General features: G+C 37.9%; 1 protein-coding gene across 3 annotated transcripts in view; it reads left to right on the forward strand.

The window, feature by feature from the left end:
* Positions 1–25,052, forward strand: part of LOC132833440 (E3 ubiquitin-protein ligase RNF170-like) — a 44,993-nt gene extending 19,941 nt beyond the window's left edge. For all 3 annotated transcript variants that reach the window (XM_060851726.1, XM_060851727.1, XM_060851728.1), the window contains 3 exons: positions 3,476–3,549; positions 19,373–19,483; positions 21,854–25,052. In XM_060851726.1, the coding sequence (XP_060707709.1) occupies positions 3,476–3,549; positions 19,373–19,483; positions 21,854–22,123 (455 nt within the window). In that variant the 3' untranslated portion in view covers positions 22,124–25,052. The remainder of the gene's footprint in view (positions 1–3,475; positions 3,550–19,372; positions 19,484–21,853) is intronic.
* Positions 25,053–26,244: the final 1,192 nt, after the last annotated feature.

Below are 26,244 nucleotides of genomic sequence, written 5' to 3' on the forward strand. Positions count from 1 at the left end.
GGACTTGGGAGTGTTGCTGAACAAAGACACCTTGAAGTGCAGGTTCATAGTTCCTTGAAAGTGGTGTCGCAGGTTGACAAGATAATGAAGAAGATGTTTAGTATGCTTCTCTTTATTGGTCAAAGCATTGAGTATAAGATTGGGAGGTCGTGTTACGGCTGTACAGTTCATTGGTTGGGGCACTTTTGGAATACTGTGTGCAATTCTGTTCTCTTCCTACAGGAAGAATGTTGTGAAATTTGAAAGGGTTCAGAAAAGATTTACAAGGATGTTACCAGGATTTGAGGTGTGAGCTATAGGGAGAGGTTGAATAGGCTGGAGCTGTTTTCCCTGGAGCGTCAAAGGTTGAGGGATGACCTTATGGAGGTTTATAAAATCATGAGGGGCATGGATAGAGTAAATTGACAAGGTATTTTCTTGAAAGTGAGGGCATAGGTTTAGGATGAGGGGGGGAAGATTTAAAAGGGATCTAAGGGCAACTCTTTTAAACAAAGGGTAATGAATATATGGAATGAGTTGCCAGAGGAAGTAGTGGAGGCTGGTAAAATTACAACATTTGTTCAGCATCTGGATGGGTATATGAATAGAATGGGTTTAGAGGGATATGGGCCAAGTGCTGGCAAATGGGACTAGATTGATTCAGGATATCTGGTTGGCATGGACAAGCTGGACTGAAGGGTCTGTTTCTGTGCTGTACATCTATATGACTCCTTAGACTGCACCTTCCAAACCCACGACCACTAGCACCTAGAAAACCCAGAGCAGCAGATAGATGGGAACACATAATCTGAAAGTCTTTCTCCAAGCCATTCACCCTCCAGACTTGAAAATATATCACCATTATTTCAGTGTGGCTGAGTCAAAATCCTGGAATTCCATCCCTAACCCAACTGACACCAAATGGTCTGCAGCAGTTCAAGAAGGCAGCTCACCAGCACTTTCTGGAAGACAGTTAGAGATAGGCAATAAATACTGACCCAACTAGTGATGACCACATCCTATGAATGCATTACATGTAAAAAATTGCCCAGGGTTAGAAAATTCACAGTACAGTATGCAAATCAAAATTGGATAAAGTTTACTTAATATGTTGAATGAAAATGGTGAGTTTTACCTTAGTAAAACAAGGGAGACTTGCACTTGTATTATACCTTCATCAGCTCAGCATTCCAAAATGTTTTCCAACCAAAGAATACCTTTTGTAATGGAGATTAACACAACAACCAATTTGTACATTGCAATGTTCTCCAAACAGCATTGAAATGATAACCAAATGCAAATGATTGAGGGACAATTACTGGTCAGGGCAACAGGAAACCCATCCTTGATGTCCAGTTGCTTGTGTTCAGCAGAGAGGGAAAATTAGCCTGCAGTTTTAATCTCACCTTAAAGACTGGCTTGTATATGATACATTATCAAGAGCTTGTTAATGCCTAGCTTCAGGATTTCGTTAAAAGTAGTCTGACCTTCTTGGAATGTGTAATTTAAGTTTGCGGGTGTGCTAATTATGCTGATCATGAGTTAGTTTATCTTTTCCTTGAGATTTTGGAGTGTGCTTTTTCTACCATTTTAAAGATTTAAAGATAGGTGGAGATTCTCTTGATACTGAGGTGTGTTTGCTTCATAAGGAGTTATTTTCTACTCCAGCAATGCTGAAAAAACGCTTCAATAAAATTTCAAGCTTAGTAAGATAAGTCACTTTGTACCTTTGTTTTAGTTAGCAAATTTGATGTATCAGCCTTGCCTTTCTTTAGGAGCTTGGCTGACATGCAAAGATCAAAACATCATGACCTGAAGGTGCACTTCGTCTTAACCTAGCCTAGGACACTAACATGTAGTATTAAAATAGATTTTTATATGGAGACTTTAACCAAATTTATATCGGAAATACCTGAATGCTGTAGGAAACTGGGTTATCAACAGGAACTTAGGCTCCTTCATGACCAAATATACTAAAAGTAGTACAGATCTTTAAAAGTTATTGACCCACATATCATGCAGAAATTGAAGTTCTGACCTATTTAGGGGAACATCAACCAGAGAATGATCAAGTCCAATATTCTCTGGCATTTACAAATATAGAAAACCAGGATCCTAGGATATAATTTTATCTGGCTAACTCAAGGGGATAATGGGTGTTAAGGAGATGATTGAACTGGTTTGTTTAGCTCATTACTGTGCAGGAAAAGTTCAATATTTTTTGGATAAAAACTGTGCACAGAGGATACATGTTTCATTTTGATTGGGAAGCATAATCAAATTCCATAATTCAAAAATCATTCAAAATGAATCCAGGAAGAAAAAAGTGATATAAGGAACAAAATTAACTGAACACAAATTCTGCAGCGTATGAGTAAGATTTCTAGGATAAAAATCAGAGCATTCATTTAAATAAGAATCTGGAAATTATTTCAGCAAACATTTTATTAACCAGTACCTATGAGACCAGGAGTGGGCCAGTTGATCAAACATTCTGGACAATCAAAAGGTACACATCACTGCAGTAAACCCTGACCAAGTGATTCTTCAAGATATCAACATCCCTCAAAAAAAAATTGAAAACATCAACACATCTCCTAAAGTCAATGTAAAAACACACAGTAAGAAATAGAAACATAATGCAGGGGGTATACAACTTTCAAGTAGATTAACCTTTTTAAAAATAAGCTGAGATTTTGTATCCAGTCGTACCAAAACACATGGAAGTAAGTCCCCTTTTCAATTGGGGAAGTGCATTGGAGAAATCAAAATACTTAGCAAATATTTCAATTTTAAAAAAAATTGTGCCATCTTTGTGTATAATTCTACCCATCATTTAAAACTCACTCAGTCTCTTACCAGCTGTTGTAATTCTGTCTGATCTCTTGCTTCTGAATCACCCAAGAAACACTGACAAACAGGTTAATGGCTTTTATTTAACAAACCCAACCTAATTTAACTAAATTAATAAATATATTAATATTAGTTTGAAGAACAATTATATTTCAATTCTAAGTGCAAGTTATAAATAAACTTACCTTTTTATTTCCATGCTGATAACATTCTACTTAAAGGAAAACCAAATGTTAATTTTGAAATATGAAGAACACCGACATTGTACAGTAGATGCAGTCTTTTCCAGATTTTGTAATTGTAAAGGAAGAGTAAGCATTCAGGATATAAATAACTATGTGAATACACAACAAAAAAGACTGCACTATAGTTCAACAGAAATCCATTGACTATAAAATGGTTCAGGATATCCTGAAAATGTGAAGAGCATATCAATGCACTTCTTATTCATTGGTAGTTGACTCTGCTTTAAGACCTGAATTTAAGTTAACAACATTGAACTACAGATCTAGTAGCTGAGAGAGAAAAGCATTCTTAAAATTAATATGATTATATTTTTGTGCTAAGTTTGTTACCCCAAACTGGGAGTGGGGTTTAAAAAGTATAAATTATCTACGACAATATCTTTTCTTTGCCCCCTTAGGTTCCTGTATTGTTGCATATTGGACTTATGGCACGTGGTTGGGAGCAGTTAATTGTCCCATCTGCAGACAAATGGTAAGATAAATAAAATCAGTTAATTATGTTAAAGGATACAAAATTGATTAGAAATGGCCTGATGTGCTAAAAATAGAAATATGACCATAAGACATTGGAGAAGGGATATTTTCACTCAGCCCATTGAATTGTCTTTGCCATTCAGTGAGATAAGACCATAAGACATATGGAGCAGAAATTAAATATACTCAATGACCTGGCCTCCACTGCCTTCTGTGGCAATGAATTCCACAGACTCACCACTCTCTGGGTAAAGAAGTTTCTCCTTATCTCCGTTGTAAAGGGTCTTCCCTTTGCTCTAAGGCTGTGCCCTCGGGTCCTTGTCTCTCCTGCCATCGGAAACATTGTCCCAACATCCACTTTGTCTAGGCCGTTCAGTATTCTGTAAGTTTCAATCAGAAGCCCCCACATTCTTCTTAACTCCATTTAAGCATAGTCCCAGAGTCCTCAAACGTTCCTCATATGTTAAGCCTTTCATTACTAGGATCATAATCACGAACCTCCTCTGGACCCGCTCCAGGGCCAATACAGCTTTCCTGAGGTATGGGGCCGAAAATTACTCGAGTAAAAAGTGAGGTCTGCAGATGCTGGAGATCAGAGCTGAAAATGTGTTGCTGGTTAAAGCACAGCAGGTTAGGCAGCATCCAAGGAACAGGAAATTCAACGTTTCGGGCCAGACCCCTTCATCAGGAACCTGGCCCAAAACGTCGAATTTCCTGTTCCTTGGATGCTGCCTAAACTGCTGTGCTTTAACCAGCAACACATTTTCAGGCCAAAAATTACTGTCAATATTCTAAATGTGTTCTGACCAGGGCCTTATAAAGCCTCAGAAGTACATCCCTGATCATGTTTGATTTGATAATCTTCAACTCTATTTTCCTTTCTTTTACCCATAACCTTTGAATCCCGTACTATTTAATAAATCTGTCCACTTCAGCAAAATGTTGCCACAATCCTTTCTTTTCCGAGATTCTTGCAAGCAAAATTTTTACTATCATAATTTCTGTGACTACAATTGTAATAAAGCATTAACTGATGGAAACATGTATATTTAATAATGAAATGGTCATGTGGTTTATCCACAATAAACATTTTTTTCTTGTTGGAACCGATGTTAATTGTATGGTGTGCCAACCCTGACAATAAAGGCAATTACCAGTATTGTAAGTATTTGAGCCAGGAAAAGTAATTGGTTTAACAGTCAAATGGGGAGGAAATCCAGGGTGAATCTTTAGAAAGAGATCAGCTGGGAAGGACAGTGACAGTGGTGGCGAAGAAACTATAGAGGCAACTAAATCTTAGGAGGTCCTTGCTCATGGTCTTAAGGGTGAGGGTAATAAAAAGGAGAACACAGATTGCCCTCACTCTCACCAAAATAATCCTCAAGTAATAATAAGTTTGCAGATGACACTGAAATTAGAGGTGTAGTTGACAGCGAAGAAGGTTAATTCAGTGCAATGGGATCTTGATCAGATGGGCCAATAGATCGAGGAGTGGCAGATGGAATTTAATTGAGATAAATGTGAGGTTGCTGCATTTTGGAAAGGCAAATCAGGGCAGGGCTTATACACTTGATGGAAAGGTCAGGAGGAGTGTTGCTGAACAAAGACCCCTTGGAGTGTAGCTTCATAGTTCCTTGAAAATGGAGTCGCAAGTGGATAGGATAGTGAAGAAGGCATTTGGTATACTTTTCTTTATTGGCAAACCATTGAATATAGCAATTGGGAGGTCATATTGCACCTGTACAGGATATTGGTTAGGCCACATTTGAAAGAATGTGTGCAGTTCTGGTCTCCCTCTTATAGGAAAGATGTTGTGAAATTTGAAAGGGTTCTGAAACGGATCTATAAGGATGTTTCTAGGGTTGTTTGGTTTGACTTATAGGGAGAGGCTGAATAGGCTTGGGCTGGTTTCCCTGGAATGTCAAAGGCTCAGGGGTAACCTTATAGAAGTTTATAAAATCATGAGGGGCACAAATAGATTAAATAGACAAGGTCTTTTCCCTAGGCTGGGGGAGTCCAGAACTAGAGGGCATAGGTTTAAGGTGAGAGGGGAAAGACTTAAGAGGGACAAAGGAGCAACTTTTTCTCACACACAGTGGTGCATGTATGGCATAAGCTGCCACAGGAAGTGGCGGAGGCTCATACATTTATAACATTTAAAAGGCATCTGGTTTGGGTATATGAATAGGAAGGGTTTAGAGGGATATGGGCCAAGTGCTAATAAATGGGACCCGATTAATTTAGGATATCTGGTCAGCATGGACGAGTTGGACCGAAGGGTGTGGTTTTCTGCTGTACATCTTGATGACTCTAATGGCAGCATTTGGTTGAGGTGATGAAAACACACGAGTTCAATGTGGCTAAGCTAGATCTGCTGATAAATTGAGAACAGTTCCATGGCAGATACACGAGTTCACACTACTTGAATTGAAGAGGTTGAAGATTTAAGCTATGGAACCTTGTGGAAAACTGTGACTGAATTGTTGGAATAACTGTGTGAAAACAGGCAAGGGAAGGTGAGCACATAAACACTGGCTGAGTTGTTTTATAAGCATAGAACCTAAGAACTAGTAAGTAAGAATTAAAAGTTTTTTTTAGATTAGATTAGATTACTTACAGTGTGGAAACAGGCCCTTCGGCCCAACAAGTCCACACCGACCCACCGAAGCGCAACCCACCCAGACCCATTCCTCTACATTTACCCCTTCACCTAACACTACGGGCAATTTAGCCTGGCCAATTCACCTAACTTGCACATTTTTGGGTTGTGGGAGGAAACCGGAGCACCTGGAGGAAACCCATGCAGACACGGGGAGAATGTGCAAACTCCACACAGAGTCACCTGAGGCAGGAATTGAACCTGGGTCTCTGGCGCTGTGAGGCAGCAATGTTTTTAAGGAAGAGCTTTGTTGTTCCTGGGGCAGAATTAGTGAGGTGAGTTGGTATCATTCCATTCCTCTTGATCTTTGGTATCTTGCACATCCATCACAGGTTTGAACCCAGCATAGGCAAAAGCGTTTGGTGGTTGTGGCTTCATCAGCTTCCGTGCTTTTTTTTTAAAATCATGAATGTAACTTCCAAAATGTTTGAAGTTTACTTGAGTCATGGACCTAAGAGATCAGTAGCCTCAAAAGTGAGTTTTCAATTTCGTAATCACCATTGATACATTTTGTCCACTTTGCTGACGCGTGCCTCAAAAATGCTTCATGTCATCCTATGGACTTGTATATGAACAGATGTATTAGCAACAGAAGTTGGCATTTTGGCCCTCCAAGCCTGCCTTGCCATTCAATACTGTCATTGGTGGTTTCTCTTCGTGTTCTGAATTTCACATTCTGTCTACCCCCAATAATCTTTGATTCGTTTGTCTAAGTCAGTTTATTAACCTCTAAGATGGATAGTGTCTTTACATTTGCAAATCTACATGGGTTCATCAACTTTCCAGTAGTAAGAAGCAGCAACTTTTCAGTGCTACCCATGTTGATGTAGGCCACTTTTCACAATTTCACATTTTATCTTTAAATATCAAAGAGCATGCTGGATAAAGATAAAACAATCCTGTTTCATCAGTGTTAAACATTTCTCCTAATCATACTTATCTTGGACTTGGGTGAGACTATTCTGCAGCCAAGCTTCTGTCGTTGCTGCTGTAACCCTCTTGCTTACTGTGTGGAAAATGATGCCGTGCCTTTGATATTAAATCATTCTAGCCATCAATTGCTGTAGGTGGACTCCTTGTACCCCAGGATTTATGCTGGGGGCTATCTTTGCCTGTAGGAATAGACTAGAGATGGGAATGTTTTCTGCTCAAGCTGACTTTGAAGAAGCTCTGTTAATATAGCCAATGTCAGAATAGGAGCCTTTCTCATCCTGTTCCTTATTCCAAGTTGTTTGACTTGTGCTTCAGAACAGTTTTTGAACTCAATGGTGAAATCTCCCATTCCTTCATGATATCCCTTTTTGGCTTTGTATTAGGGTTTTACATTTGCTCCAGAAGCTTCACTTTCCCTGTGGGTGACCATCACTTTTAACCTTGTCTCGTGTATCTCTGATACCCAGGCCCCAAGAGAAAAATGAATCCATTGCCAGCTTTTGCATCGTGTTTCCATTTGGTGCAGATTGTTTATCATTGCCACCAGTAAACTTATTCTATTAGCATTGCAAAATAAAGTATGATATGTACTCAAGTAGAGGAATACAGTGAAAAGTTTACAATGTTGCCCCACATGGCGCCATTTTGGGTACAAAGTACCTACGTACCGAACTTAGCTGCAAACTAGAGAAAACAACGGAAATAAGTTATATTACTTACAGACTTTATATTACTTACAGTTATTAATCAAATAAGTTAGAAAAAATAAGGTATAAAGTTAAAAAGATATGCATTACAGCCTGCAGTAATTCAGCGTAGGGGGCTTCCACACATGATCTGGCCAAACTCGCAAGCTGCTGACCGCTGCACCAGTCCCCAGTCTTCTATCCATCCCACTCCGCTTGAGCATCCAGCCTGCTGGCTTTCCCAGCTACACTCGGGGCCCATCAGCCGTCCCCGCTCTGTTCAGACCTCCAGCCTGCTCCGCTCCATTCCTCCAACCCACTGTACATCTAAGGGAATACACGAGAACGGGGGGAAAAAGGGAAGGAAATGGAAAATAAACAGACAGAGCTGAGAAACTCCATTTCGAGTGTCCTACTTTACCACCATCTCGACTAAATGAATTTGAAATATAGTAAGACTGATGTGTGATGCTAGTTCTAGAAACCTAGGAGACTATTCTGTCCGTCATATTTGTGGAAGAACAACTTAGTCCTGCTCTACCCGTTCTCTGTGTTTCTTCAGCTGCTTATCTAATCACACAATGTTGGTCACATCTTACGTCTAATATCTCTTAAGCGTAAGCCAACCAAGTGTCCTGGAAACAAATTGCAACCAATTGACCTTCCATGTCTCCACACTTGACAACTGTCAGCAACATTCTGAACTTTCTAGAGGCATGGATCCAGAGGCCTATCTACAGCTTGACCAGGAGGAGAGTGAAGAGCTACAAAGTTGAAGGAATAATAATGATTGATGAACGTGGACCATCTAAAAAGAAACTCAAAAATGTCCAACTTACACGTAAAATAAATTTCTGTTCACAACTGTGAAGCATTTGCTTTGTGTGTTTGTTTACAATAGCAACATGAATAGAATCTTAGTCTGAAGGTGTCTTTCTGCAAGTACATTAGGACCTGAAGGACTGGGAATGCTTCTCACTGCGGTTCAATGAATCAACACAACCAACACAGCTCAGCTGATTATTTTTGTGCAGATGATTGTTAAGGACCTAATAACTAAAGAGGATCTTCTTGCATGTATGCCACTGAAAGAGAGAACGAGCGGTGAGGATATCTACAACAAATTCAAAAAGTAAGCTGTTCAAAAACATTCCAATCAAGAAACTGATTTCCATCACAACTGATGGTGCTCTAGCTGTGCTTGGTGCTAATGCAGGCTATGTTGTATTTTGCAAAAATGATCCTGATTTTCTATCATTAATCATTAATTACTGTAGTCCGCCAGCAAGCATTAGCAAGTGCAGTTACATTTTCTCATGTAATGAAAGATGTCGTTAAGGTTATAAACTTGACTCAAGCAAGTGTCCTTCAGTAATGCTTGTGTAAATCCTTACTCGATGAACTTCATATGCTCTTTGATGAAACAGTCCTCCGTGCTGATCTGAGATGGTTAAGTTCAGGGAGGGTCCTGCATAGAATTTTTGGTTGAATTCCTAAAGTCATCACTTTCCTTCATTCAAGAAATGAAGTGTGCAGTCAGCTACCAGAATGCATGGTTGCTTGACTTCTGGTTCCTTACAGACAGTGTCAAAACTGACCAAGCTGGACTGTGACCAGCAGGGAAAGGATAGTGATTGGATTCAAATTGAAATTGTGTCTGTGGACATCCGAGTTTTAAAAAAAATGCTGCAGCATTTCCCAAGTCTGGAGAAAATGAGAAAAAAGATCAAAAACAAAGAAAAATAGTTCTTCTAAAAATAGAAACTGTCTGCATACCTGAGGAAGTTAGAAAGGAATTAACAAGCAATTTCAGGAATGAATGCTATGCAACAAATTGTCATTTTTGTCTTCATGCCTTCAAGTAGATATTGGTGGGTTAGCTGCTAAATTTTATCAGGTGTTTACTTTATGTATCTGTAGAAATAATGATAATGCAAAGGCCTGTGCTGAAAATCAGATCAAGGAACAGTGATCTCAGGATTTGTATATAAATATTATGCAAAACCTCCTTGCTCATGTACTCAGTGCTTCTATTAATATTATTCATTATGGTAAATTCAGCTACTCAAAAGGAATGACTGACGAAGGAGTAATTACATTTTTCAATAGTTGGGATACATAAAGTTGTTATTCTTATCTGAAAAAACACTAAAGATGGGCCTTGTCATTGTGGAACAAGGAAAATATTAAATAATGCCTGCACGATCATACTCATGCTATTTTCATTTAATCACACTCCTCCCAGAAACAGTGCAAATCAAGTCAATTTTTTTTTTGGTTTTTCTCTTGTGAACTAGTCAGAACTGCAATGGCAGGCCTCAGAGCTCATAGTGGGCTTCGATTTGAGCTTGGCATAGGTTTAGGGTGAGAGGGAAAAGATGTAAAAGAGACCAGTGGAGCAACTTTTTCATACAAAGGGTGGTACGTGTATGGAATGAGCCGCCAGAGGAAGTGGTGGAGGCTGGTACAATTGGAACATTTAAGAGGCATTTGGAGGGTATATGAATAGGAAGGGTTTGGAGGGATATGGGCCGAGTGCTGGCAGGTGGGAGTAGATTGGGTTGGGATATCTGGTTGGCAAGGAGAGGTCGGACCAAAGGGTCTGTTTCCATGCTGTACATCTCTGACTCTATAAGTCATAGTATCATACAGCATGGAAACAGACCCCTCGGTCCAACCAGTCCATGATGAGCATAATTCCAAACTAAATATGTATCTATCCAAATGTCTTTTAAATGTTGTAATTGTACCCACATCTACCACCTTCTGAGAAAGTTCATTCTACATGCAAACCACCCTCGGTTAAAAAGAAAATTGCCTCTTATGTCTTTTGAATTTCTCTCCTCTCAACTTAAAAATGTGCCCAATGGTCTTGAAATTCCCCATTCTAGGGAAAAGACCACTACCATTAGTTTTATCTATACCACTCATTATTTTATAAACTTCTATTCTATGGCCACCCAACCTCCTATGCTCCAGTGGAAAGCAGTTTCAGCCTTTCTTTAGAACTCAAACTTTCCATACCTGGCAACATTCTGGTAAATCTCTTTGGAACCCTCTCCAGTTTGGTTATGTCTTTCCTATTACTGGGCATCCAGAACTGGAGCTGCAAAAGTGTTGCTGGAAAAGTGCAACAGGTCAGGCAGCATCCAAGGAGCAGGAGAATCGACATTTCGGGCATGAGCCCTTCTTCAGGAAATTCACTGTATACTTTAATTTTTTTTACCTGAAAATGTTATTCTTACAATAATTACTGGCTTCTCAATCTCACCTTTAACAATAGGCCTGATATGTTGTTACAACATGGGGTAAACCCTCCTGCTTAATTTAAACCAGGAACATGGAAAAGATTTATCCCATGCCATAATCTGTGAAAATTCGAGAGGCCAAGAACTATTTGAAATAAAGCTTAAGTTTATTTCTTAAAGTATAACAAAGAACAATTAACTAACAACTATTTACAACTTCTTCCTCTGACGATCTTTTACTTTCCCTTCTACAATACTAGTCCGATAAAACAATTGGTAAAAATTTACCAAAATTCAAATTTTCTAAAACCTAGCCAGATTTCGTATCTTCCTTTGTCTTATTTTCTTCTTCTTTGGGATTTCTGTTTCATAGGTTACTGATCAATAAAGGTACCTTTAAGAGAGCTATTCTCCGGGCAGCCTGCAGATACTGGCGGCTTGGCAGTTATTCCTCAACTTCAATTTTCCCGGTCTTATACCCCCAAAGCATCGGATTGTGTCATTGGCTTTTAATATTGTCAATATACTAAATTCAAACTTGATTGGAATTTGGTATTTTTTTGTGTTATAATTTAATCTGATTGGCCTAATTCAAATTTGTTTCGTCATCTCCAGGCAACCAATTAATTGAGTTGTTTGACCACATGTTACATTATATATTGTTCAGAACACTTGGTGCTCTGTCAGGTAGTTCTGCTAGCTTTTAACTCTCTAAAAGGTACAGTACACCCACATCTTCATAACAATGTTTAGAGACGTCCTTAATCCTAGCACTAGGAAAACAACAAACCATCCTAAATTATCGCTTCCTCCCACAGAATCTCTTATCTATTCCCCTGTCAAGAGAGTCTCTGATAACAAGAATTCTGCTAAATCTTGTCAAATGCTGCCTAACATAAGAATCATTCCAAGTGTCCAATAACTAACTGCCCCTCATTTTCCTCAGAGAGATTATCCCCTTCTACAGTTGCAAAAACTGAATATCTATTTGATAAGAGGAATAGCCACTGGGCACTTTTGAACTACCTTCATCCTTTTCCTTACAGTCATCCATCTATCTGACTGATCCTGCAGTGTAATAACTTTTCTAAATCTACTAACCATCTCACTCTATATTTCATATATGCCCTGAATAGTACTAAGCCTAAAAAAAGGATGTTTTCAGAACATTTCATAAATAAAATAAGCTGTCTTTCATTATTTGCTGAAAAATATTAAAATGGAAAAAATTAAAAATTTGTTCATCAAACCTATAAAAATTAAATAAAATCAACCACTTAGCTGATTAACTGAATAAAAAGCTACACCTCTTCAATAAATTCCTGATTAACGCTGGAATTAATAATCAGCAACATGGACAGTCGCCTACTGCAGTTTTCAATACAGACAGCAGGAACTTTCATTAGAACTGAACTGATATATCTGTTCATTAAAGGTGAGAGTCGAGTGGGTGAGAGGTCATTAGTGTTCGAAAAAATTTCATAAAGGCTTGTAATTTGGACTGCTTCCTGACAAAGTATTGATGCTAAGCATTCCTCAAGAAAAATATTAAAAGAATATTGGAGTAAAGGTAATTCCGTGCACATGCACAGACGTAGCGGGATGTGTGACAGTCTCCTGCATTGAAATTTCTATTATTCTGTAAACTGCAATTGCTCAAGCAAAATGGAGCTACTCTTTAAACTTATTTCTCAAATTACTTTCCTCAACTGTGAAGTAGAAAAGCACATCAGTGTAGTTGTGTCATCTGAGCCTACAGTAGGACTTGAATCGGAAATATTTAAGTGGAAAAGCTTCCCAGATAACCCAATTATGAACGAAACAAAATTTCTGATGCCTTTGGCATCTGGGTTTCACCACCTGCCTATAAGATGAACAAAGCCTGTTTCGAAACATGATGATAAATATGTTGATTACTTATGCCAGTGTCATATCCACCACTGAAGAAGATTTCCTAATGAATTCTGAATGGGTTTGAGGAGGACCTTTGCAAGGTTTAAAAGAAAAATGTATTCATGGAAAATGTGCCTTATTCTGCTGACCTGAAATCTTTGAGGTAGCAAAGGGTGCTAAGTTCCCTTCAGACCTTTCCAGTGATTTATTAACAAATATTACTAATGAAAGAATTCTGGATATTCCAAAATAGGTGTAATTTCTTGCTTGTTTGATGTAAAATGGGAACCATATTGGAGGAGGAAAATTAAACCCAATAAGTGTCAAATGAAATTCTACAAAATGAGATAGTGAGAAAGATATGAAATTGAAGGAAATTGAAAGAGTTTTGAGTGTTACAGTAATAGAATTATACTGAACAATAGTTTGGCAGTGTATTTGTAATGTTTTTAGTTATTGATTTTCAAAAGCATGTCTAAGCAGAATAAATATTTTAGCTAAAGAGCAGTTTGTCATACAGAAAATAGGTAGTCAGATGACAATCATCAGGGGATTGTCTTACACTAAACTGAAGCCTGTATTCATTCAAATTGGGAAGAGGTTATGCAAACACTCAATGTTAATTATCATCAAACAGCAGTTTTTGTGAAATGGTCTGGGTGTGCCTCTAAATTCTTCACACGGTGAGTAATTGCATACTGTATTAGAGGTTTAGGTGGAGCATCTTTTGCCTCAAGCTTCATTTTCTTTCTTTCCTCCTGCTTTGCTATTAGCTACTTGTGCAGTGTTTCTGCTGAAGGCTTGGCTTAGCAAATAGCAAAACTTTTGCTGCATAAGTGCCAAATAATTATGATCTCGAACAAGTAAAGCTCAGCCACCTGCCCCTGACTATCAGCTGTACCACCATCAACTTACTGGGCATTATTGTTGACCTGATGTGTACCTGGACCTGTCTTTTTAATAACATGATTGCAAAAGCTGGATGTTTTAATAAGTGGCAGCCTGTTTTAGTTTCCAAAGACTTCTGTGTTCAGGACTAGGATTTGTCAATGGCTTTCTAGAGGAAATAACACTTTATCACAATATAATAGCCACTGTTTCCACCATAAGCATCTTGTATGTATGCGAAACAAATGGAATATTGTCCTTCATTGCTAGAGGGATGGAGTTTAAAAACAGGTAGGTGATGCTGCAGCTATATAGGGTGCTGGTGAGGCCACATCTGGAGTACTGGAGTACAGTTATGGCCTCTTTACTTGAGAAAGGATGTAATGGTGGTGGAGGGGGTGCAGAGGAGGTTCACTAGGTTAATTCTAAAGTTGGGAGGGTTGTTTTATGAGTAGAGATTGAGTAGACTGGGACTATACTCATTGGAATTTAGAAGCATGGGGGGGGATCTTATAGAAACATATAAAATTATGAAGAAAATAGATAAGCTAGAAGCTGAGAGGTTGATTCCACTGGTAGGTGAGACGAACTAGGGGGCATAGCCTCAAAATATATGGGGGAGCAGATTTAGGACAGATTTGAGGAGGAACTTCTCCTCCCAAAGGGCTGTGAATCTGTAGAATTCTCTGCCCAGAGAAGTTGTTGAATTTTTTTTAAGGCAAAGGTCAATAGATTTTTGAACAGTAAAAGAATTAAGGGTTATGGTGAGTGAATGGTAGATGGAGCTGCGTCCTCAAAAAGATCAGCCATGATCATATTGAATGGCAAAGCAGACTTTACGGGCCAGATGGTCTATTCCTGCTCCTATTTCTCATACTCATGTTCTTATAAACTGAAGAATAAGTGATAAAATAATGATTGTTACTGGAGTGCTAATTCAGGGACCTAATAATCCAGGGGATAGAAATCAAAATTTACTGTGATGGCTTTAAAATTTTAATACAGCCTTTTAAAAATGGAAATGTAAACTTAGTACAGTGCCAGTAAAAAAAATTACAACGAAACTGCTAGGTTATCATAAAAATTAGTTCTTCAGGAATGAAAACATAGCAACTTTGGATCTTCGTGTATTTTCTTGGTTGTAGCAATTGCTACAGACCCAATCTGAATGAAAGTTGTTGTTAGTCCAATTATTCTGTTATTTTCAAAGTAAATGGGAACCAGCTGGACTTCAATTTGAGAGATGGGACTCTCTCTTTTAACTAGTCAGAGAGCCACAATTTTCCAAAAACTGGCTTTTCTAAGAAGGAAAAAACAAAGATCCTGTAACCTAACAGCCTTGAACTTGGGGTTCAGTATGACCATTTCCAATTCATTTTGATGGAAGCAGAAAACAACTGAGGCATGTAGGTTAATTCTTATAGCAAAGAAGACCACCTTGTTTTCCCAAGGTTGTGTCCTCAAGATCTGTTTTTAAAAAATGCAAATGTTCCTGAAGGATTCATAGAAGGAATTGCATCTTCCATTCAGCACAAAGTCATAAACCAAATAATAAACCTGGTTTGATGCACCAGACTAATGTCTTCATGTGATTTTATCATGTACAAACAGCAGATATTTATTTTACCCCAGTGTTTCCCTGTATTGGTTAGGAGATCTCTTAGCTTGGTTGCACTGAGGTATAACAATAATTCCTAGAATAGAGCTGGCTTTGGTGTCAGGGCTTGTAATGCCAGCAGCACTCTTGATGTTGAGTTAATGCTTTAGTTATATCAGTAGCATAATTACATTTGGCACCAGCTGGAACATTCTGAAGAGACTGGCTAATAAAGATCACACAAGCTTTCATCATATAGGTAAAGAATTCATACCACTTGCATTATGTCCTGGTTCTGAATACCCAGTGACCATTGGGTTCCGAATACCCAATAATGGGACAGACATTGTGGTATAATTTAGATTCTGCAGATCCTAAAAGACAACACTCAAACTTGTTGCAAGCTAGTATTCGTTGTTCTTAAAGGATTTAAATGATCAAATATTTGAAATCCTTGCTGCTAAAGGATCAGTGGATTAAAAGTTGTGGCAGCATCAAGGAAAGATATCAGTGCAACAGAACACACTTATACACATCAACCTCCCCTCCCTGCCCAACCCTGGATAGAAACGCACTCTGCCTGCATGCAGGAGCAGATGTGTTACAGGAAATACTCATACACTGTGTTCTGCAAGAGTCACCTCTGGGTCCCAGAAGCCTGCAGTTTACACATTAACCCAGAGACATTAATTTCTATTCATTGCCCATCGTAGCCTACAAGGTAGCACTCAACACATGCCAAATCAGTATCCATGTCATAAAATCCATATATACATTGTTTAAGAAAAAGAGAAGAAATGTATCTAAAATGTCACAACTGCCCTTTCTTTTTACAGATGACTTTCCAGCTCTTTGATTCTAACATGCTTTCAGTGGTTTAATATCATGTATGAATCATTTAAACAGTTTATATCTGTTACATTTACAAGTTATATATCTGAACAGTTCAAACAGTTGGCAACAGCTATTTACACAATTTATATTTGATATTGACAGTTTATCTGTGAACTGTTCTATTTAAGTCTAATATTTGCAGTCAGTATTTGTTCTATTCACAGTTTCATTCATTCAGTTAGATTACAGCCTTTTGTTGGGTATACAGGATAGTGATTTAGCTTTACGCTTGGTGCATGTTCAAGGACCATGAAACACTAAGACTTCCAAGTACTATTTTTCATTCACAATAGTGATAGCAGCCAAGCAGCGCCTTTGAGTTTGGTATTGAAAGAACATGCCTACAATGCACTCAACAGGTGGTGTAACTGTCCTGACTGATTATACTAGTTTAAGCAAGATTAGGTAAAGATCCCAAATAGGGCTTTAAGATCTTCATGAGCATAATAATACCTCTCTCTCTACCATGGAGAAAAAGCATCTGTCCTTAATGCCAGGGTTTGGGATGGGGATGAAGTTATTAGGTGTGTCCAGCAGGGTTTTTTGAAGCGGTATGTGGATGGCCCAATAAGGGAGAGGGCTATACTAGACCTGGAGAAGGGAAATGAGCCCGGCCACGTAATCAAAGTTTCAGTAAGGAGCATTTTGGGAACAGTGACTATAACTGTGTAACTTCTTGGATACTTATGAATAAGGACTTCGGATGAAAATGTTAAATTGGGGAAGGCCGATGATAGTGCCTAATTAGGCACAAATTGGAGAATGTGGATTGGAAGCGACTGTTCGAAGGTAAATTCCCATCTGACATGGATGTATTTTAAAGACCAGTCGATTACAGTGCAAGACAAGCATGTTCCTGTGAAAATGAAGGAAGGAATGGCAGGATTCAGGAACCTTGGATGACGGGAAATTACCACCTTAGTCAAAAAAAGGAAGCATACCTAAGCTCTCAGCAAATAAAAACAGACAAAGTCCTTGAAGAATATAGAGAAATTATGAAGGAGCTCAAACAGAGAATTGGGAGGGCTAAAGGGGGCCATAAAATGTCCCTGGCCAGCTGGGTTAAGGAGAATCTCAAGGCATTTTATGCATATTAAGAGCAGGAAGGTAGCTAGGGAAAGAGTAGGTTCACTCAAGGAAAAATGAGGGAGGTTATGTATGGAGCTAGAGGAAATGCGTAAGATCTTTAATGAGTACTTTACGTCGGTATTCGCCAAAGAGAGGATCATGAGGGATGTTGAGGTTAGGGAAAGGAGTATGAATACTTTTGGGCCGGTCAACATGATGAAGGAGGAAGTGTTAGGTGTCTTGAAATGCATTAACATTGACAAGTCTCCAGGGCCAAGTGGAATCTATCCCAGGATATTGCGGGAAGCAAGGGAGGAAGTAGCTGGAGCTTTAACAGATATCTTTGCACCTTCTTTCGTCTCGGTTGAGGTTCCAGAGGACTGGAGAATGGCCAATTTGTTCCTTGGTTTCAGAAGAGAAACCAAGAAAATCCAGCTAATTACAGGCTGGTGAGCCTGCTGTCAGTGATCGGGAAGTTGTTACAGAACTTACTGAGAAACGAGATTTATTCAATTTGTAAGTGAATGGACTTGTTAGTGATAGGCAGGATGGGTTTGTGTGGAAAAAGTTAATGTCTCACCAACTTGATTTGAATTTTTTGAGGCCGTCACAAGAATGATTGATGAGGGAAGGGCAAAGATGTTATCTACATGGACTTAAGTAAGGCATTCGGTAAGATAGCTCATGATAGGCTGTTACAAAAGGCAGAGTCTCATGGGGTCCAGGGTGTACTGGCTAAACAGATACAGAACTGGCTTGGTCATAAAAGACAGAGAAAAGTGGTGAAAGGGTGCTTTTCTGAATGGAAATCAGCAACTACTGGCATTCAGCAAGGATCAGTGCTGGAATTTCTGTTGTTTGCAATATACATAAATGATTTGGAGGAAACTGTTGGTGGTCTGATTAGTAAGTTTGCAGATGACACCAAAATTGGTGGAGTAGTGAGGAGGATTGTCAAACGTTACAGTGGAATATAGATAGCAACTTTGGGCAGGGAAATGGCAGATGGAGTTTAATCTAGACAAATGCAAGTGATGCATTTTTGAATATCAAATTCAGGTGCAAATTATAGAACAAATGCATTGACATATAGAGGGAGCTCGGCATACAGGTCCACAGATCCCTGAAAGTAGAGACACAGGTGGTTAAGAAGACATACAGCACACTTGCCTTCATCGGCCAGCGCATTGAATATAGAAGTTGACAAGTTATGTTACAGCTGTATAAAACTTAAGTTAGGCCACATTTGGAATACTGCATGCAGTTCTGGTCACCACGTTATCAGAAGGATGTGGATACTTTGGAGAGGGTGGAGAGAAGGTTTACCAGGATGTTGCCTGGTCTGAAGGGGTTTGAGTTAATAGGAGAGGTTGGATAAACTTGGATTGTTTTCACTGGAAAGACAGAGGCTGAGGGGCGACCTGATAGAGGTTTACAAAATTATGAGATGCATAAATAGGGTGGATAGTCAGAGGCTTTTTCCCAGGGTGAGAAGATCAACTGCAAGAGTGATAGGTGTCAGGAGAACACTGCCAGTGGAGGTGGTAGAAGCAGGCATGTTAGCTACATTTAAGGCGTAGCTTATGTGTTTAATAGACACGTAAACAAGGGATGGAAACCATGTACAGTATAGGCAATAAGTAGTAGGTCTAATAAGGATTAAAAATCATTGCAGGACTGAAGGGCCTATTGCTGTGCTGTATTGTATAGTATTTGTGATCCTGAATTTCAGTCAACCATTTTAACGTCTTCTCAGAGCATATGTGGATAATTAACATGAAGGTGAGTAAAATCTAAAACAAATATCGTTATGTAATTACAAAAACATAAAGTCAGGATGTTCGCTGAGTTTTGCAGCTAAAATTATTTTAATTATAAATAAATTAATAGATTACTTACTATGCATGATTTGAATATGTGCAGCACTAATTTGTTTTTAACTGTTTTATCGGCAGGTTACATTATTATTCCCACTGTTCCCAGTAAATGATGAGCAGCAAGAGTCTATGCAGGTTATTCAAAATATAAATGATTACAACAGAAGATTTTCTGGTCAGCCCAGATCTGTAAGTATACTAGAATTTTATGGCTGTACGGTTAGCAATTAGGAAAAAATTATTATTAAAAAGTACTTCTTGATTAAAATATTTTGTGTTTTAGTAGCCATTGGTGTCCACATTTCATGCAAAATAGTTTAATGTAAATTGTTGTGTATCTCCCCATGAAGTTTCAGCTGGTAATTTTAAAGGGGTAACCATCTTCTCAAACATGCGTTCAACTAATTAACTGTGCTGTGACCAAAATGTCCTTAAGATCAATTTAATTTTGTTGCTTCCCACTTGGATGCATCATGATTTATCATGTCTACATCTCTTCAAGATATGTACAAACATGTCCTTCATATTTAATGTCATCCCTGATTGTGACTTTTTGGACTTCAACTTACCATAGTATCAAAGCTACACTTCAGGATTCAATAATTTGCATAAAAGAATGTGAAATCTGTATTCTCAGCTACTTTTTTGAGAATGGTTAGACAGAGTCCCCAAGCAGAACCTGGGACAAATGGCTTAACCAGAGACCAGTAGCAGGCATCCTAAGGCCCATGTGCTCAGGTCAATTACCTGAAACTACCTGAAGTGATCTTATTTTTTCTTATTTCATTCTTTTAAGCAAATTGATACCCCAGTCCAACACTGCATCTCCAAATCATGACACAGCATTGTGCTTTTTCTCACCTCTATACTAATGACACCTTGATTTAACAGAACTACTTAATCGCCTTTTCTTAGTTTGCTTTCATTTCGAAATGTCAAATATCCTTCACTGTTTAGGTCCCAGTATTGCCCACTTGCAATCTAATCTCTGTAGCGTCACCAGGTCATAAATATTTATTTCTATCTGTGCTGACAGTTGATCCATTCTGTTACAAGCACAGCACATATTCAGATACAGAGCCATTAACTGTCTTTTTACAATGTTTGCAATCTCTGGTGCACTTTATTTGTACTTTGTTAGAATTATAGAAATCCTAAAGAATGAAAGCAGGCCATTTGGCCCATTGAGTCCATACGGAGCATCCCACCCAGACTGATATCCCTACTCTATCCCTGTAACTCTGCATTTCCCATGGCTAACCCACCTGGCCTGAACATACCTGGGTACAATGGGCAATTTAGTGTGGCCAATCCACCTAACCTGCACATCTTTGAACTAAGGGAGGTAACCAGATAACCCAGAGGAAATCCACACAGACACACGGAGAATATGCAAACTCCAACAGACACTCACCCAAGGATGAAATTGAATTAGATCCCTGGTACTATGAGGCAGCAATGCTAGCCACTGTGCTGCATTCTTCTTTCCATCACACTCCTATTATCATGACCTAAATTACTGCCTGTTCAAATGTCACTACATGCTACTGTATTTGTCAAAAAGGCAAGATAATAAGAAATTCAAATTGTAAGCTCAAAAGTTGATTTATCTTTCATTTAATATATGAATGATCAGAATACAGTTTTCACCTATTTCCTATCACTCTTACCTATGCAAAATTTGCCTTTATATTGAATACTTGCTGTGTTTTACAATGCAGTGACCTTGTACTGCTTGGCACTAATTTTAGAAAATGCCCTCTGCATTTCTCTAATTATTCCAATTTTGCACATAAGGGAGATGAAAATCTTGCCTTTTGACCCCATTCTGTTTAATACAGGTTTGCCAAGTTGCTGATCAATGATTCCAGTTTGAATAGCCCTAACAATTGTATTACTTGAGCTCTTAAATTCTCTGCTCCTGCGTTAGGATGGAAAGGATTTGTCATTTCTGGTATGAATTTCCCTGGAATGTGTTAGTGAAAATCCCTGTCATTACTGGTATGAATTTCCCTGTAATATGTTAGTAAGAATCCCTGTTTATGTTTGGACTGAACTTCAGCTTTGTTCAAATAGCAATTTTAAACAACATCTGCATTTTAAACCTATTTTTTTCAACATTTGAGGCTGTGTTTGCTTATCACTTAAGTATTTATGGCTAACCCACTTCAATTACAGCAGGTCTAGGACTATTAAGTCAGAAAAGTATACTTAATTCTGAGAAGGAATTCTCAGTGATCTGATTCTAACTTTCAATCAAAACGTATGTTAAGTTAAAATAAATGACATCAAAAGGAAGTATAGGTAAAAACTGTATATTACACAGACAAATCCATTTATATGTACAGGTCATTCAGTTCATTTCAATGATCTCGAAGTTATTAGAGAAAGACTGCAAATGATTATTTAGTATTCTAAGTGAATGCTTCATTTATCACACTTTATATTTTGATGGCTTCATTTCATTTTTATTCTTTCTCATGTCTAAAATAAGAAACTGTCAGTCTCAACTGGTACACATGGGCATTTTATGAATAACTTATCACATTTCTGCTGTAGCTTATAGATCGTATATTGGATGTTCCCACACTACTGCGTCATGCCTTCACAGAACTGTTTTCAATCAGTGGCCTTTTCTGGATGTTCCGAATACGAATCTTCCTCTGTCTGGCTGGTGCCTTATTCTATTTAGCATCACCGCTGGACTTTATTCCTGAAGCCTTTTTTGGAATTCTGGGTTTTCTGGATGACCTATTTGTTATTTTTCTACTCCTCATCTATATTTCCATCATGTATCGAGAAGCGGTAACACAAAGATTGAATAGATGAATTAATATTCTGAAAACAAGAGAAACCTGACTGAATTGAAGTTAAATGTGCACAATTTCCTGGAAATTATATTGTTACCTCTTGTTGGCCTGGTTAGAAGGTTTCGCAAACTGTGAACTTCTGCAAACTCCACGTTAACAATAAATAGCCAAAAAAAATGCAATTCTTAAATTTGCAATTACAGCATTTTTTTTGTCAACTGATGTAATTCAGGTTGAAACGAGTCGGGAAATAACTAATCTTTGTGTATTGCAAAGCTTTTTAAAGAGTTAAAATTTGAATTATTACAGATCGAATAGGTCTCTGACGTGAAATCTAAATGGTATAATTGGGATGTCCAATTTGGGAACAGTCAGAGATAGAATTTTTTAAATGTAAGTTTTTGTTGTTTAGATGAAAACTGCAACACTGATAAATCATGAAGCTAGATTGTGTGCTTTTGAGTTAGGCTTCTCCTGTTGTTTTGCACTTTGTATAAAGATATGGAGGAAAATTGAAAATGTCCATTGTATGTGTATTTAGGAGTTTAAGGAGCTTATTGTAAATAGAATGCAGGAATTTTCTGCCTGCATATTTTCTATGCTAAAACATTTATTTGATATTGGAAAGATTTTCAGTTCCCAGCATGTAACAAAATGTGAACAAATTATTCCTTTTTTATTAAAAGTTTTTGGATGCCTTGTTTGTAAAGCCACTTGATCGGCATCCCATTCATCACCTGCATTCCTTCTGCTATCTGCACAGCCTAGTTAGAAGATACATTGCAACAACTTGCCAAAGCTTTGATCTCTACCATCCAGAAGGGCAAAGACAACAAGTGCATGGGAACTCACAGCCTCCAAGTTCTCTTTTAAAGTTGCATTATTCTTATTTGGAAATGGATTGCTCTTCCTTCTCTGTAGGCGGATCAAAATCCTGGAATATTCTACCTAACGACTTCCCAGAGGTACATTTAGAGTGCAGACTGCAGCATTTCACAAAGACAGCTCAAAACCTCCTCCTCAAGGCTAATTAGGATAATAGCATCTTGCCTTGCCAGAAATGCTGAGAATGCATAAATATATTAAATTAATTGATGATGCTTCATTCATTGGTATGAGTGCTATCTTCATAAATTGAAAATCACCAACACGTGAATGATTAACTCAACGCTGAAATATTTAAAAGATAAAATAATGAAGTTGAACATATATGGAATTGAATAAAAAAGAAATAGCATAATAGACTGGAATGCTTACATATTTTAATCAACTCATTGAGAAAGGCTCATTCCTTCACACTTCCCTATTTAAACTAAGTACTATGGATCAGTGATGAGATGCTTCCCCACAGGCAGATCCTATTGAAGAAATACTGGAAATAATTATAAAGCACCTGATAGCTTGTTTTAGTCAGCATTGTTCAAATTGAACTGTGTCAAATGTTTTGTGATTGACAGAGCTGCAGTTGTGTCTATTATCACTCTAAGAAGGAGCAAGAAATCTGCCAATGTTATCCACAACCATGAGCAAGAACTCTTTGAATGCAAATGTGATTTTGTTGTAAGATGAATATAGGGTTAGGCATTCTTGGGGGACCTTCCATGATTAAATAGTTTTCCATTCAGTTGTACTTAGGTGCTTACTTGGAACTGGATTAGTCAAAATTACCCTGCTATTCTCTTTGCTTGAACTTTTTTTTTGCTTTCAAATGCAATAATCTCTAGCTTAATAAACTAAAAATTGTTACAGATGTTTGAATAAAGGTAAAGGATAAAAATGGCTGTGCTTTAAGATTTTCTCTGATTTCAAGTTTGAGAAACTTATTTGAATTAAGAGATTTTTGAGAAGATATAATCAAAATAAAAGTGCAGTTAATGCAAAGTGCACCCATTCAAAATTGGGTCAAAAATGCAGAGGGTAAAGAAACCGGTCTACGTTTGTTCCTATTGAATGAAGTTGGAAGAGCCCAAAATAAGAATTGGATCATGTGATTTTATCTATGCCATTGTTCAAACCCAGATAATGGTAATACTTTTGGATGCTCATAACAAGTGTCGATAGTTGTAATGAAGTCGGTGCCATGAAGAATACTGAGGTACAGCTGTATAGAATTATCTTGCTTTCCTTGGTTCTCCAGCAAAAATTAAGAGAATTTAAATAAACAAGCAGGAGAAAATCAACTTTCTTTCTTTGGGTTTTAGGGATTTTACTGCTGACAGACATACTACACCTTCCCCTCTGGAGGTCTGAAGGCCTTTGTCAGTATCGTTCATAGCACAAACTATTCAGCTTTCTAAGAGCTGATCAGTTGCTGTCAGGCTGATGACCTTTGGCATCAGGATAAATTAATGTTTCTTCCTAACTATGTCAAACATAGACTTCAAAGTTTTGAAGAACCAATAATAATCCCAAAGTCTCCTTTTTCCTTTGTGTAGTGTATTTCCTTTGATACTGGATTAACTTTTGAGATGTACTGTACTGGCTTCGCTATTCCTGACTTTTCACCCTGTAACAAAATTGCACCTATTCCCAAGTCACTGGTATCGTTTGCCATTTTAAATGATCTGGAAAATTAGGATGGCCAACATGCATTTATTTATTAGGACTGCTTCTCAAAGACTGCCTGGCATTCTGCTAACTGCTTTTGCTTGTTATCCATTAAATTTGTTTATGGCAGTACTATTATGGTGAAATTACGCGAAGCTTTGGTAAAACCCACATTCTACAAATCTCTTTAGTTTTAGCAACAAGGAATACTACTACAGCCTTCATTTTTGTTTTCCTTGACAAGGCTTGTTCTAGTCCTATAATGTATACTCAGTAAGTTAATCTTGCTTTCGGAAATTCACTTTTGCCTAAAGTTGTTACTAAGTCAGCCAACTGTATTTGCTTAAGTAGGTCTTCCAATTGTCTCTCATTCTCTTCCCACAGATAACTGTATGTTACAACATTGTTTAAATAAACTACATTATTGTGTACTCCATCTACAGCTTGATTCAAAAGGCTTTGGAATGGAGCTGAGGTGTTCTTTATCCCAAAATGTTTAACAATCTCAATATATTGCATTTGCTGTGACAAGAAGAGCTATTTCATCAGCCTTGATGTTAATAGCATTGCTAGTGTCCTTTCAATTGATCAATCTGAGAAAGAAATGAGGTACTGTCAACCCCATCAATGTTGCCTTCTAACCATGAAATTTTTAGTATCTCTTTTTGGGATTGTATGTTCCTTTCTATAATTCACAAAATCTAGTGGATTCATCCTCTTTAGGAATCAATACCACTAGTGAACTCCAGCTTTGACTAGGTTCAATCTCGTGATTTTCCAGTATCAAATCTGTATTTCCATTTGAGCTTCTGTTCCAGAGTTGAATCGGTTAGGACTCTCCTATATCTACATTATGCCTTGTGAACATAGTTTATTCAGGTGTGCCTCTACAGATTACTTTATATTTACGTAACTGTACAAGATCCTCCTGTCATCCTTTCTCTAAATATGATAACAGTGTAACTGTCCCAGTGTTTCTGTGTTGACTAATGTTATTGTAGGAGGTTCACTTTGAGAATTATTTATTTCTCCTTTCACTTAGAGTCAGAGAGGTGTACAGCATGGAAACAGACCCTTCGGTCCAACCCGTCCATGCCGACCAGATATTCCAACCCAATCTAGTCCCACTTCACTCTTTTACTTGTCCCTGTCATCTTCCAGTGTTTTTACCACCTGATAGATTTGTTCCTTTTTATCCTTTTCCATCTGATGAAACTATTTTAACATGTTTGTGACATAACCATTTCTTGTTCCTAAAATCAGGATATTTCCTGTTTCAACAGCAGCATTTTAAGCCTATATTCATGTTGCCTTGCTTTTTCTTTGCAATTTTAATTCTAGTTTTCTCATTACCATTTTCCTTTTTGTCTTCTGCTGTTTGTAATTCTATCTCCCAACATTGGCATTTTTTTTCTTCATACTCAAGCTTTAAGCATAATGCAATCTTACTGTTCCAGTACACTATATCACTAACCTTGTATTTCTACTGAACACAAGTGTGCTGTGCTAGTACCGCACTTATTTATCTTCCTAGCTCTGGCAGGCAATGCTACCTCCAGTAATTCAAACAATATTTTTTTCTTAAAGTTCACT

The sequence above is a fragment of the Hemiscyllium ocellatum genome, chromosome 36 (assembly GCF_020745735.1).
Source record: "Hemiscyllium ocellatum isolate sHemOce1 chromosome 36, sHemOce1.pat.X.cur, whole genome shotgun sequence".
In the NCBI taxonomy this organism is placed as follows: domain Eukaryota; kingdom Metazoa; phylum Chordata; class Chondrichthyes; order Orectolobiformes; family Hemiscylliidae; genus Hemiscyllium; species Hemiscyllium ocellatum.